The sequence below is a fragment of the Chaetodon trifascialis genome, chromosome 5 (genome assembly GCF_039877785.1).
Source record: "Chaetodon trifascialis isolate fChaTrf1 chromosome 5, fChaTrf1.hap1, whole genome shotgun sequence".
Lineage (NCBI taxonomy): Eukaryota > Metazoa > Chordata > Actinopteri > Chaetodontiformes > Chaetodontidae > Chaetodon > Chaetodon trifascialis.
This window is the reverse complement of record NC_092060.1, coordinates 28,311,417-28,325,667: the sequence shown is the minus strand read 5'-3', so window position 1 is coordinate 28,325,667 and position 14,251 is coordinate 28,311,417. Positions and strand designations below refer to the sequence as shown.

General features: G+C 47.3%; 1 protein-coding gene across 2 annotated transcripts in view; it reads right to left on the bottom strand.

The window, feature by feature from the left end:
* The window catches only part of ppargc1b (peroxisome proliferator-activated receptor gamma, coactivator 1 beta), an 84,986-nt gene that overhangs the window by 6,581 nt on the left and 64,154 nt on the right, over positions 1–14,251 (bottom strand). The window contains exons 4-11 of one of the 2 annotated variants that reach the window (XM_070962266.1): positions 10,120–10,245; positions 6,146–7,196; positions 5,571–5,616; positions 3,865–3,929; positions 2,820–3,486; positions 1,736–1,793; positions 1,240–1,358; positions 67–194 (exon numbers count right to left, since the gene is read on the bottom strand). In XM_070962266.1, coding sequence (XP_070818367.1) covers positions 67–194; positions 1,240–1,358; positions 1,736–1,793; positions 2,820–3,486; positions 3,865–3,929; positions 5,571–5,616; positions 6,146–7,196; positions 10,120–10,245 — 2,260 coding nt within the window. The remainder of the gene's footprint in view (positions 1–66; positions 195–1,239; positions 1,359–1,735; positions 1,794–2,819; positions 3,487–3,864; positions 3,930–5,570; positions 5,617–6,145; positions 7,197–10,119; positions 10,246–14,251) is intronic. The other variant, XM_070962267.1, reaches the window with a different exon arrangement.

Here is a 14,251-nt window from a genome sequence, read left to right as displayed (position 1 = left end):
TTTGGTGCAGGTCATGCTGGTTTACTTTTTGAGCCATTGAGAAGTTTGTCTGTGTGTGTTTGTTACCAAGATCTATGTAGCGTTTCCTCGTTAGCCTCCTCAGGCCTGCAGGTCCATTCTGGAAAACAGTCTCCCGCTCTCTCCAGTGTCTTTGAACCCCTGGTTGGCGGATCTTTATCACCCCACAGCGCTCCCTGCACCCAGACAGGTCGAGACAGACATGCATTAAGATAATGACAGTTTGCCTTTGAGGAGATGAAAGTGCACGCTGGCATCATGAGAGATGGAGAATGCTGACTCAATCATGTGCATCATATTATTCAATGTGCTCATGGACTCAAATGGTCCAATGCAGATAAACTGCAGGGGAGACGTAACCTCATCTCCTCTGTTACTGATCTGATCTGTTCCTGGACTGCATGTTCAGCTCTGACTTTTAACAGAACAAATGTCCAAAATAAATGAAGTGACACTTTGGGTTTGTCTGCAACAAAAAGGGGGCAAACTTACTGTGTTCCACTTTTTTAAGTCACTTTAATCTCCAATGTTACCGACCCAGTCTAACTGTGGGAGCAGTGACCATTCACAGTGCAAAGCCCAGGGACAAACTGCAGCTCTGAGGCCAGATCTTTGGTCATGAGCCCATTATTCTGATTCCCTGCGTTGTGAGGACATCTGGCAGATTTTTTTGGACATTTTTAGGACTATTGCTTGACCGAACAGTGGGCAGTCTCCCAAGAGCAGTGGTCGGAGAAGTCGTTGAATCTGGTAATTTGATTGCTTTTCACTTTATGCTGTATGAAATCCCCTGGAGTAACCTTCACAAACACGAGACAATGTTTGAACCCGGGGCTGTTGTTAAAGCTAGGAGTCTGATTGGTTGGCACTCAGCGGTCATCTGTATACAGTGTAAGGTTTAAGTGTCCCATTGAACAGAAAATAGTTGTATAAAATGACTCAACATTGGAACAAAACACCAGATGCTCAAACAGCTGCAGATGGATTAATCCATCAACACACACTCCCTTCTCATTTTCTCGTTATCTTTTGTTGTTACGTCTTAACGCCAGATTACTTCAGGGGAATTAAGACAGACATTTCTGCTAATTTCATTTCACCTACCAAGACAAGTAACTTTTCAAGCACTAACGTCTCAATCTAGTATGAAACAAACAGCATCTCAGAGCTCAAAAAACAGCTTTAAAAGAAAGTTGGAGGTAAACAGATCAGGACACTCACTCGTTGCAGATGATGACTTTGCAGTCCTCTGCTTTGCCGAAAACCTGGAAGCGTTTCCTCAGCATGTTCTGGGTCACGCTGGTTGGCAGGTTGTGGATGTAAAACACCTGGCAGTTGTCCTGGCAACAAGGAAACCATGGCAACAGTCAGGACAAAGGACACTACAGAATACAGATGGAGGTGGGAACTGAAGCAGGAAGGCTGAGTGCAGGGCGGCATCCTGAGGCTCAACACTTCAAACCTGCTCTTCATTTACATGCTGTCAATCATTCAGGGCTCACAGCTGCAGCGTCTACACGCTGTCGGTTTGTGCATGTGTGTTTACACGACCGCACTCGTGGACCAAAAACGTCTTTGGATGTTTTGTGGCATAAAGAATTTGCTTTAGAGGTGTATTTTGTAGTGTGGTACACTCAGGTGGAGTTTGTGATTCAGGTGAAAAGTGTCTTAAATGCAACAGTATGCAGAAGACTGCAGGGCTGAATGCTCTCTGTACCTCGTCAGACTTGGCTTTGTTCCTCTGCTTGTCGTCGGGACAGATCTCCGAGTTCTCACTACAAGAGGACGAGGAAGAAAAGGGGAAAAAGAGGGAGAGAGAGAGAGAGAGAGGACAGTGTGTGAGATAAGGACGGACACAAGGTGAAACTGAAATGTCAGACATGAGGAAACAGGTGAACTGCGGCAAAAGAAGACCACTGACTGCAGTACGCCATCGCTCTGTTCATTATCGTCTGTTTCTCTCACGTTCTCACCCGTTTTCTCTGTCGCTGTCTTCCACGTACAGAAATAAGACCACTGACCTTATTCTGTGCGAGACAGTCGAGTCAAACTGTAACAAGGATGGAAACGAGCGCTGACTTTATTCAGAGCTCGACGGTAGTCTGCGATGTTAAAATGTTTACGGGAGTTGTTTGTAGAAGGATTCTATTCATAGCACATTTCTGTTTACATGCTACAGATCAGAATAAATACATGCTCTTCACATTCCAGTGCATCACCCTGTGCACGCAGCAGATCTCAAGTAACACTGTTTCACCGGCACAACGAGGTGAATAGTTGGTCAAATCGCTGCAGTGCAAACAGACACAGTTCCTTTATCAGTCAGGAAACACCTTTTGACTTGATTTGTTCTGAATTTCAACCACGGATGTCTGCATGCAGAGTTAGAGTTCAGCCGCAGCCTGATGTATTCCTTGTCTCTGGGGTTGTGTGACGATATTCTGTGCACCACACGGCTGCCATACTGTTAAACCAGAGGCTTCTCGCTCTATAATAATCCTTCATTCAAACACTGTGCTTATGAAGCTGCTGGTTTGCTGCATGCGTTACAACACGCTGAGAAAACTACACCAAAGAGGAGTCATTGTTGGGTGTATGAATGTCTGAAATCGCCTTCAGTAACTTGTTCTCTGTTTGACGTCCTCAGAGTTTCGCTCGTCTCTTACTGTCTCCGTCCTCTGCCACTTTCTATCTTTGCTCTGACTCCATCTGAACTCCGCATTTCACCGTTAATCTAATCTGACCCACACCTTCACACCTCTCCTCCGCCTCCTCTCGCACTCATTGTCTCTCTGTCTCACCTGGAGTCTGTCTTGCTGGCGGGGGAGTCGGGACACAGGTGGAGGATGGGCGAGGGCGAGCGAGACGCAGACGAGCGCTCCCCCTCTTCCTCCGAAGCTGGTGGCGTGGCAGCCTCCGACTGGCAGTCTGACGGCGGCGATGATGATGACGATGGCGATATCACCACCATCGTCGTCTGCCTCTCGAGCGGTTCTGCGACTTCCGACTCCAGCGGCTGTTCCGCGCTCTCCTTCCCCTTTCCGTCTGAAACCTGATCGTCGGTTGCTTTGGGTGTGACGGCTCCATCGCTCCCTCCTTGCGCCTGCAACATGGCTCCGAGCATGGCGGCGCTACGCTTGCGGCTCTCCCCGAGGCTCAGCGCACAGTAGTCGTGGTCGCCAAACGTGCGGTGGGTGTCAGCGTCACCGGCCTGGCCCATGCGCCGCAGCTGGGCATACAGCTCCGTCTGCTCCGGAAGCTTCCGCTGGTGGTGGCCGCGGCTCAGCCAGGAGGAGCCCTTCGTGGCAGCGTTGGTGTTCGAAGCTGGGTGAACAGACTCGCCGCCACCTCCTCCACCATCGCCGCTGCTGCCACCGCCGGCGACTTCACCGCCCTTCCCTCCCTCTGCCGGTTTGAAGAGTTCATCCTCCACTGGTTTGTGAGGTGGGGTGGTGGGAGGGGTGAGACCTGAGGGGGGAAGGAAGAGATACCTATGAGACAAACTGCGCCCTGCCAAGAAAGAGTCCAGCTAATAGCCCCATCTCACCAATACATGACATTTTTACAGCTCTGTCTCGAGCTTCATACTTCATCAGTATCGATGCTGCCGTCTAACTCTCTGTGAGAACCAGCGTGTGTCCCAAAATGTCCAATTAGTCCTTTAAGATACTTTCAGCACCTGCACCTGCACCTGCAGCTGCTGATGCACAGTTTCCTGTTCCTTCTTATCCCAAACAACATAATAATCCGACCCCACTCTCCCCGTCCCTCATCACTGTATCTTCAGAGCCGCTGACATCGATGTATATCTAAACAAACAGGTGAGCAAACATGAGATGTGTTTACCTGCCGTTCCGCACAGATCCACGCTGAGCGTCTGCTCGAAAGGCTTGGTGCTGTACTGGGACTCTCTGGGACAACAGAGACCAAAGGACAGAAATGAAAGATTGCTGCATCACATTTGGGATCTGTTGTGTTTTTCACATTCAAGTCAACAGGAAACCATTAACGGCTTCGAAGGGCTCTCTTCAAATCCTGAGGTAAAAACAGCTTCCAGCTGATTCTGCTGTATGAATTCTACTTCTCCCTGTAAATGGTACTGGCATTTCTCGGCGCTCCTCGTTTCTTATCACAACAACCATATGCACGCCGCTGTCCTCTCCCCTATTCTTCTTCTGCTTTCTATTCCTGGCTGTCTGTTTCTGTTCCTCCAGTCGCCATGAAAGGCAGGAGCGGTGCCGAGTGGATTGGCTTCAGGCGGGATATTACTTACCCTCCACAGAGAACAGGAGAGTAAAATAAAACAAAAATACATCTTTCTGGTTTTCTTTTTTTCTTTTTGGTGAGCGCTTCAGAAGACATATTCATTTAGAAGATGGACGGACGCCAGGGGTTTGTACTGGAAAAACATTCAGCTTTGTGACTGGTTGTAGCTGGAGACGCTCCAGGGTCTGAGGCTGAATGGGAGGGGAGGTTAATTTGGAAAAGTAAGAGCAGTGAGGGCACTCTGTCTGGCACAGATTAAAATCTGAGTAAGCCGGCCGGGGGTCCTGATTCATTAGGGATCTTGGAATAACATCGCAGAATTTGGTTTAGTATTATACAGTGTTATGAGACCTGAGAGCAAACGTGCTCACTGATATGCATTAAAAATGGATCCAGGTTTTATCATTCTGTCTGTATTCTTTCTCCCTCTTAGGTGTCACTTCCAGGATCTGGTCTGGTCTAGATAATGCTGTCAAACTTCTGCAGAAATATCCTTTAGTGCTGTGTTATGTGTTACTCTTATCTTCGTTTCAGAGGCTTTTCTACCCTGCAAACAACAAATCCTGAGGCCAAACACTTTATACTTGAAGTGAAAATTTATGAATTGTGAACTATTGCCAAACTGCAAAGCACTAGATTATATTATTTAGACAATGATTCAAATACCCAAATAGGATCAAATCAATTAGTGCTGAATTGTAAAAATGACAGCAAAGGTGATTAACGCAGTAATTTGCATGTTTACAGCCATTGGATTAGTGCGGCTGAAACAATCCTCTGCTCCTTAATGGAATCGGTCTCCAACTCAGTACTCATAAATAAACCATTCCCAAGATGTTGAACGCATTTCTTCAGCAGGAATTTACATCAGGAGGAAAACTATCTGGAAGCAGAGCTCAGCCAAGTTCTGCTGATATGCATTTTAGTACATCCACGGACAGCAACTCAGATCATCACGAGGCTAACTTCTGCTAACCTATTAATCACCTATTAATGGACTTTTTGGATCATTCAGTTCTAATCGCAGAGTCAGACATTGCACATGTAGTCCTAAACTAAAATCTTGGTGAGCCGATGCTGCATTTTATCTCCGGCTTCAAAAGAAATAATGTCAAATTGCAGCAGGAAGGCCAGACTGAAAAGACGTTCATAAACTGATGCTTCTGCAATGCTTAACGTTAAGTACTCTGCTACTGCAGGACAGATACTGCATGAGAAATGGAGTACTTTTATCTAACTACTACTGTGATGAAACACAGCGGCTACTTTTACACAGAGATACTCACCCTGTGGGCTTGGGGTTGAGAGGCAGACAGAGGCAGGCTCGCTTTTCTGCAATCAGAACAGAAACCACGCATCACATCACGTGCACGCTCAGGAGACGCGTGTCTGATTGTCCCCTCCTAAGACAGCGTGTTGTGTTTGTATCTTGGCTGCATTCACACTGCTACTGAGTGTCTGAACTGGTGTTTTCTCACCTTTTATGACTCAGATCTTAATAATCATTGTGATCAGCTTCCACATTTCTTGGTCTGATCTCATGGGTTATGCTTTAAATCTTTACTGGTGAGACACAAGAGCTGCAGCACATGTGACTGTTACAATGCTCACGTCTCTGAGGACGTCCAGTAAATCCTGTCCACACTGTCACATTTGTCATAATTTGGGTGCTACAGCAGCTTGCTGAGCCAGTGTTAGCACAGAGGACGTCGAGACAAAAATGGTGAGACCGCCAAACAACAGTGAATAGTTAACATGAGGTATCGATCGGCAACCAAATGAAATCTGATATTAGCAGCTATAAATTGGGAGTAAAAGCCTGAAGTATGAGTGCAGTCTGTGTCTTTTCCATCCGTCTCACCGCTGTGGCAGCAGGGCTTGGTCGGCTCTTTCGCACCAGCGCTGCCGTCACCCGACGTGAGCTGCTCTGGCTGCGTCTCCGTTGTGGTTCCACCTCCGGCTTGGGTTGGCAGGAGTTTGACTCCCGCTCCTCCCTCCTCCCTCTCTTCCTTGTCCTTCCCGTCTCCTTCCCTCGCCCGTCCAGGCCGCAGCCTTTTGGCGAAGCGGCTTGGGAAGGAGGCCAGACGTCTGGAGCGCCGTACTGAGAAGGAGCCGCCGTCCTCTGCTGTCCCCTCTAGGCTTTGAGGGACCTCGGACGAGCACTTTCCCCTCTCAGGGGAGGAAGAGTCTTTACGAAGCGCCACTTTAGGGGTGGCGGAGCTGGGGGAGTGGACAGGGGCTGATTTAGCTGGGGCAGAGGGAGCAGACACTCCTCCTCTGTTGGGGCTGTGGGAGTGGGTGTAGGGGGGGCTGTGCAGTCTGTAAGGCTTGCTCACATCAAAAGAGCTGCTCTGCTGCAGGAGCTCACGGAGAAGGGAGTTGCTCTTTATCTCCCTTCGCCGTGCAAAGGGAAGCCTCCTCGGGGCGCTGCTGCCCGCCCCACTAGTCCCAGGAGTCGCCACCAAGACGACTCTGCTGTGCGAGGTTGTGGCGGCCAGGCGGGGGGCTTCAGGTCTGGCGCGGGACCTCTGGAGGTCACGGTCCTTGCGATCCCAGCCCTGCTGCTTGCGTGTGGGCAGGCAGTAGGTGTGCATGTACGTGATCAGCTCCACCACCGAGTGCATTTCTTTCTCTGAGCTGAACTGAGGCTTGGCCGGCTCAGCGGGAACGGCAGTCACCACCGCCATGCCCTCCACCTCACTGCTGGAAGACTCCTCCTCTTCCTCCTCCCCTTCCTCCTCTTCATCCTCCTCCGACTCACTGTCCTCATCCTCTTCTTCCTCCTCCTCCTCCGTGTCTGGGGCCGGGGCGTCCTCCGAGTCCCGGGCGGTGGTGAGGTGGCGGTGGAGCTCGGTGCACAGGCGGCCCGCCGGACGCGCCGCTCGGGGCTTCCGCTCCTGAGGAAGGTCAGTCTGAGACACAAACATGGAGACCGGTGTGAGACTTTATCCTCAGACTGTTTAGAGGCTAAATGTTTTTGCCACGTAGAGAACAAAGCGTGTCATCAACAGAAAGGAGTTTTATCAGCATCAGTTTTTCTCCTTCCTGGTTCGACCATGTAAACACCCTCTAAAGCTGTAATGACAATAAAGAGCCGCTGAACTGGAAAGAATGAACAGATAAACGGATAAATGAAAAGGTCTGAATGAATCTAGACCTGCGACCCAGATCTCGTTAAGCTTGTCTCTGAACTGCGGATTAGATTACAGACATCATATTACCTGTCTGGTAAACTTTGGGGCTCCTGTGGTTGACAGATAAGAGTAGCATTGGTATGTAAGGCTCACTGTTTTTTTAACCATTTCCACCGAAAAATATGTTGGTTTAAACTGATTTTCTGTCCCTGCAAAAGGTATTTTAAAAGGTAATTATTGACTTCATAAAGGAAACTGACTGATCTGAAAGTCACTTTGAGAAAGAAATTGCTCCCTAATCTGTTTGTTTTTAAAGTAAACTCAAATAAACGCTCACAATTTCTTCATTTTGAAATTAAAAATGGAAATATTGGACTCCAGCTGCATACCGATGCTTTGCGATCCCCATTATTCATGATAAATTCTCATTAAACCACATTTTTCCCCCACTTTCTCTAAACTGGCCTTTTTGCACTTTAACATTATTTTGGGATTTTGGCACATTCATGAAGAAAAACCTTTAGGCCGCTCTGTCAGTGGACGTCAATGAGAAATGGCAACGCTCTAAAACAGCCTTCGGTCTTTGACACCAAAACCCGACATTTACTATTGATGTCGAAGACAAATCCTTTCTCATCTTCTGTCTAACTGCAGCTGTGCTGGAATATCTCATCACGCTGTCTCCAGTCATTCACGGGAACAAGAAAAATGAAGCGCCTTAACAACAAAAACAGACTCATGAACACATAGGTGTTTCTTCAATTTCCTGCCTTGGATGCAGGAACTCTGAGCACACAGCAGTAAATTCTGCTTCCGACTTTGTGAGGGATGATTCAGTGTGCAGCTGCGATGAAATGGCTGCTTCTATATTACTCATACACAGAGAAGAGAGAGAGAGAGACTATGATTCACTGTTGCCCTCTTGGCCTGTCAGTCAATACTGCCGCCATCTGCCACAGCAAAGCCGCGCTACTCTAAAACCAAAGCTCAAACACACACGCTGCCAGCATCGGCGAGGTTAGGAGGCCGTGTGATGGATGCAGACTTGGCTTATCCCCCCGCTGCATGTGGGTATTCTGTGTCCTCCTCACTTGAGCCAGAGCAGAAGGCTGCGTGAAGGCTCGCCATGCTTTATGCTACAACAAGATAAATGACTGCTGTTGTAATCAATGACCACTTGAAGCACAATGCTAGCAGCTATCCAATTACTGCTAAGTCATACAGCAGTAGCCGTTGTAAATGTCCTCACTTCCCCGACACCACATCTGTCACTGGCAGCAGCTGAAGGTCTCTGCAAGCTTGAAGGCTCCACGAGTTGTTGGTCTAAAATGAGATATTTGTCATGTGGAAAATAAAAACTGTGGACTTTGGAAAGTTTGCCGTTTTCTTCCTGTTCCTGTCAGAAGCAGCCAATACACGCTCTCACAGGCCAGTGCTGATGGCTGCTGTTTCTGGACTGAAGCCACTGATGGTCAGCCTTTACTCTTTAAGTTTTTCAGTAGCTCTGTGATCATTTATGCTCGTTAGGGTTGAAGAAGCCTGCAGTTCAGCCTCGATGTTAAAGCTCTGCACAGAAAGAAAGATCAGAAGATCAGTGCCTTTCAGAGCCGTCCACCTGTTACCATCCATAGTGAAGTTTAGGAAACTAAAACCACTTGGTTCAGGTTTAGGAAAGATTGTGGTCATAGTGTCCAGACATCAACGCTAACAGCTGTAGGAAAGGCGGTTTACAAGCTGCGGACTCTGTTAAAGTCAGACCATCCAGCTCACCTACGTCACTCTACCTCCACCTCTGCTTTTGAGGGAAAACAGCCATTATTTGAGCAGAAGAGGTGAGCTGTCAGGAGAAGACAGCACGCATCATTTCGAGCTTCTGAACAAACGTCCTGGCGGGGCTGAGCGGGGTTTGCCGTCTCCACTGGCTGCAGACTGACTTTTGCTCAATGATAACGCAGTCGGTGATCCAGGGTTTGGAAGCATAGGCTGTATTAACTGGTACTAAATTAATTAAGCGCTGCTGCGTTGCATTGCCTCTGGTACTTACTTTAATCATTTTTAAACAGATTGCGCTCATTTTTTACACAGTTCTGTGCAGTTTTTACCTGTTGGAGGGCCTGAAAGATAGACCAGTTGTGTAAAAATAGAGATGAGATGAAGTCACGCCTGCAGTGTTCGTGGTCAGTAAAGCGGCTTCTGCTGACCGTAACGGACGCTCTATGCTGCGGTCATGCTGCAGCAGACGTCTCGCCTGTGCTGCTTGTGTGTACTTTGACTTTTCTCGTCTTGAGTGACTTGACAGTGTCGGATGACCGGATGCTCATATCTGTTCTATGTACTCTGACTGTAACCTGCAAAGAACAGGTTCAGACACCTGCTTGAAGACTCCTCCTGCAGCCCAGCGACGCTGCCTGCAGGCCCTGCATGTACCAGTGAATTACTTCTGCCCTAACTCGCCACCTCTGGGGGGAAGTGATTGGAAAAATCCAATTTTGTTATCTCGCCAGCCTTCAGAAGACACAGGGAATGAGGCGTTAACCGCTGAATACAGAGACGTGTGTCTGGGGCTACGAACAGAACAGACTGCTTCAGTTCTGCTTCACAGTCTGAGAGAAACTGAGGGAGGGGAGGCCTGTTTTCACTCACACCAAACCCGCCACGTCTACCTTCAGCCGACAGGTTTTCACAGCGAGTCGTGCCTCACCTTGACCAGAGGTCTGACCGGCCGGAGGTGCAGGCTTCTGCTGCTATAGCGATGGCCGTGGACTCTGTCTTTGTGTGCGTCGATGCCTGTGGGCACGTTGGGAGGGGTCAGCAGCAGCTTCTTCAGCTGGTGAGGAAGAGGGTGGGAGAGATCGGTTAGGCTGCACTTCGCAAATGAGCATCAACACAATACAAATACACATGTTTGAGGACGGGAGGGTCTGAGAGATACATCTGTAGTACATTTTATTGAGAAAAGCAGAGGAGACGAGCCGACAGAATCAGGGTTCATAGTGAGATGAAAACGTCCAACATTTGGCTCCTTCAGCCTTTCCTTCCAATTTTTAATCTATATTCTGTCGGCCGTTAACGGCCTGCAGATGGATGTTTGTACAAGGGAATAATGTGAGAGGAGGCCATGAGGTTATGATACTGTACATTCATCACATCCCTAAAGCTGACAGCTACATGGCACATTCACGTTTCCCATTAAAGAGCTGGATTCAGCCATTTCTCCCTCTATAATAACAGCGAACAGGGTTGCCCAATGCATGGCCTGTGGGCCAAAGCTGGGCGCTGGATGTTCATGCAGATTGACTTTCTGTAAGGTCAAAATGTTCTTCAAAGATGTCTCATCCATAATTATTGTTTTTCATCCTCGGAGAGCAGCATGCAGAATAAGACCTCTGCTCCTCCCGTCCTCCTCCATCCTAACTGTTGTCCTTCTCTCTATGGTTCTGGTCTCTTTCTGATCCCTCCTGACGTTTTTGTCTACTTCCTCCTCTGTCAACACCCCTTCTTCCATTTCATCCTCTCCATCTTCCTCCACCACTCCCTCCATCCTCACTTCCTTTAATCCTTCCCTCGTCTTGTAGCACCTTCTCTGCTGTTAACCATAAATCTTTCCTTCCTTCCGTCTTACTCTCCATTCCTTCCCATTTCTCATCTTTGTCTAAACCTTCGTACTCTTACGTCAACTCTGTCCACCAGCCTTAACGTTGTCTTTTCCCTCTCACCATCCATCCTCCTTTCCAAACTCTCCTTCCTCCAGCTCAAACAGTTCAGACACAGAACAAACACCTCCAGAAACCTTTCCTGGATGTTACCTTTCAAAAGGATAATAACACAGCCACTCCTCATTCCCCACTATCCTTTCATTGCTTTTTTATTCATCTGTCTATTCATCCATTCATTGCAGTGGCGAGCTTCATGACAGGGCTATCAGCTGATATAAATCAGCTTAGAGAGAAAATCCCCACTAAGCTGTGCAGCGTTTGCTCCAGGAGAAGATGATGTAGGAAATACAGATGTGATAGGAATGAGGATTGGAGGATGGGATGCACAGGTCTTCCCAAATGATTAACGGCAAAGGACCCTGCACACAGAGGGTTCAGTGAACGCAGCGCGCCGTCTGGCAGCCATGCTGGAGTTCCTCATCTCTTGGGATGTGGTCACCTGATCGTGTTTGTAAACAAATTCATCCCACTAGGAATTAAAAGGGTTATTGAATATGAGCTGGTGGTAGGAGAGTTATTTCCAAATGATGAATTCATGGCTGACTTTGTGTGTTGGGCGTCGTCGTAACTGACGAGCGGCTGTGAGCACGTCCAAGGCTTGAATGTGTGAACTCAGCTGAATAACAACTCCTACAGTTAACTGATCGTGAGAGGAGCACAGCAGAAACCCCAAAATTCAGCAGCTTGAATTGCTTCACTTTCAGATCAAACTGCCCTGCATACATACGTCTCACGTTATATATTTAGCCATTAGCTTTGACATTTCATCGTCCTCTGGACACTCAATCACACCTCTGTACATACATGACACCTGCTGACCCACCTGTAGTTAACTTCATATGGAGGAAGCCCATACGTCTGAGAGGGGCTCTTAATGCCACTTTATGGGCTTTTTAGGCTGGCATTCATCTTTATGAGAAAGTAACGTGAATCATTATGTAGAGAAAAGTCACTATAAATCAAACTGATAAAATGATGCAGCACATTGTTGTTTGTAGCCGTGGTTGTTTACTATAAAGCCGCAGATCGTTGTCCGAGGGTTGTGTTTTATTTACAACAAACCCCATTGTACATGACTGTAATGCTTTAATGAACACGACCTCTCCATCCAGCAGAGCTGGCTGTGACCACAGAATACTATCTGGGTCAAATGACTGACAGGACGATCGCCTGCATCACTAATGGGGCCACCGTGGCCCTTTGTGGGCGAGCCAACTTGGCTCAGAGTGTGTGATGATGCTCCTCTCAGAGAGCCATTGAGGGGAGTGAAGAGGAGGCTGAAGGTTTGTGTCTGTGTGAACGCTGAAAGCCTTCCGGCAGCATCGGGCCCCTCAAACACTCTGCTCTTCCCCGCTCTACTCTACTCTACTATGGACGCCTTCCAGAGCTCCACTGGAGGCATCAATGGAGGCCTTGTTCTGTGGTGGGACACACACACACACACGCACACACACAGTGTTGCACACATGAATAGAGTGACGTGCACACAAATGAAAGACAAACACAAACACATCAGTGGAGAAACATAAACACGTGAACGGAGACAAAGACAGAACATGTGAACACACACACAGTGACGTGAAAAAACAGGTGAGCTGCACATGAACACACACCTGAGTCAAGTTCAGCCCAAACACACACACTGTGCGCAGGAGACCATGAAAACCACGTATCTCCCATCATGGGGATTTATGAGCTTCCAGAAATGTTTAATAAAAAACAAAACAAACACACAGACTTAACGTCACACCTCAGCAGGTAAAATCAAAACTGATTCTGAGTCTGTTTCATGAATGAAGGTTTAAAAACAGCGTCCACCTTTCTCCTTGGTTCAGAAACAGTTAACGTGGAGATCCACGATGTGGACGTCCAGACCCACATGTACGCAGTATGTTTGAGTGTAAACTGGAAAACGCTTTAGCTCGGTCATAATTATATTTTAGATGTTTGCAAGAGTGTTTTGATGAGTCATAATCACAATGCAACCAATCTCAATGACAGTCCGGTCTGCAATTATGATTCCACTGATAAAAACAATAATTCAAGATGCAGAAAAAAGGAAAAAACTGAATGAACGAGCAGAGAAGGTAGCACTGACGCTTCCCTGCAGGCCTCACTGTGAAAACGTGAGTCGCATCTACGGCCTCTGCTCTGGAGGACAACAAGACATTACCTAACTTCCTGTGCAGATATATTTAACATAGGTTTGTTAAAATAACGTGTACTGAACAGATGAATCGCGCTGTGTGATGCCTCCCGTCCTCACACGTCACTGAACACACAAACTTTGCAAACACGGTGGAAGCAGACGGCAAAAAGTTTCTTCAGTGAAAGGAAAATGTACATTAAAAGCTCCCAGCTGGAGCTGTTCACAGCTCTGTCCCGTGGAATAGTACTTCAAGCCTGAAGTATTACCTCAATGCAAAGCACTTAGCAGCGAGCTCAGAGGTCAGCCCCAGCACCTGTCAATCATTCCACAGACAGGAAATGCTTTCATGACGAGCAGACTGAGAGACGTCCACCTGTGACAGACTCACAACTCAACCAAGTTTCTAAAGTCTCTTCACTGATTCAGTCTGCCAGAATCTAAACTGAGATATTTTGAATGCTTCTCATGGCTAATATTGATACATGCAGCTAATTCAGATTAATTAACCACAAAGCATGTCATTATTTTTTTAATCACTTGATTTAATATCAGACATAACGAGTTGTTTTAATCCAGCAATTCATTTAGAACTCGTTAAAACGTTCACATCGAATGTCTCTAATCAGTTAGAAGGTATTTTTTCATTAAGCTGTAAATGTGCTTTGATACACATCTGTACGAGCGTGTGAATATGTTAATTAAATTACACACAAATCAATAAAAACGACTGTAAATAGATTGAAGTCGAGTTACGACTGCTTAATATGTTTAATTAAAGTTTTGACAGGTCACAAATAAATGGCATCTTTAATGTGAATCCAATCAAGCTAATAAAACTTCAAACAGATTGACGAGTGTCCACACACACTCTCTCTCACACACACACACACACACACACACGCACACTCACACTGCAGTATCACTTGCCTCCAGTAGAGGGCAGCGCCACACTCAGGCCTGAACACATA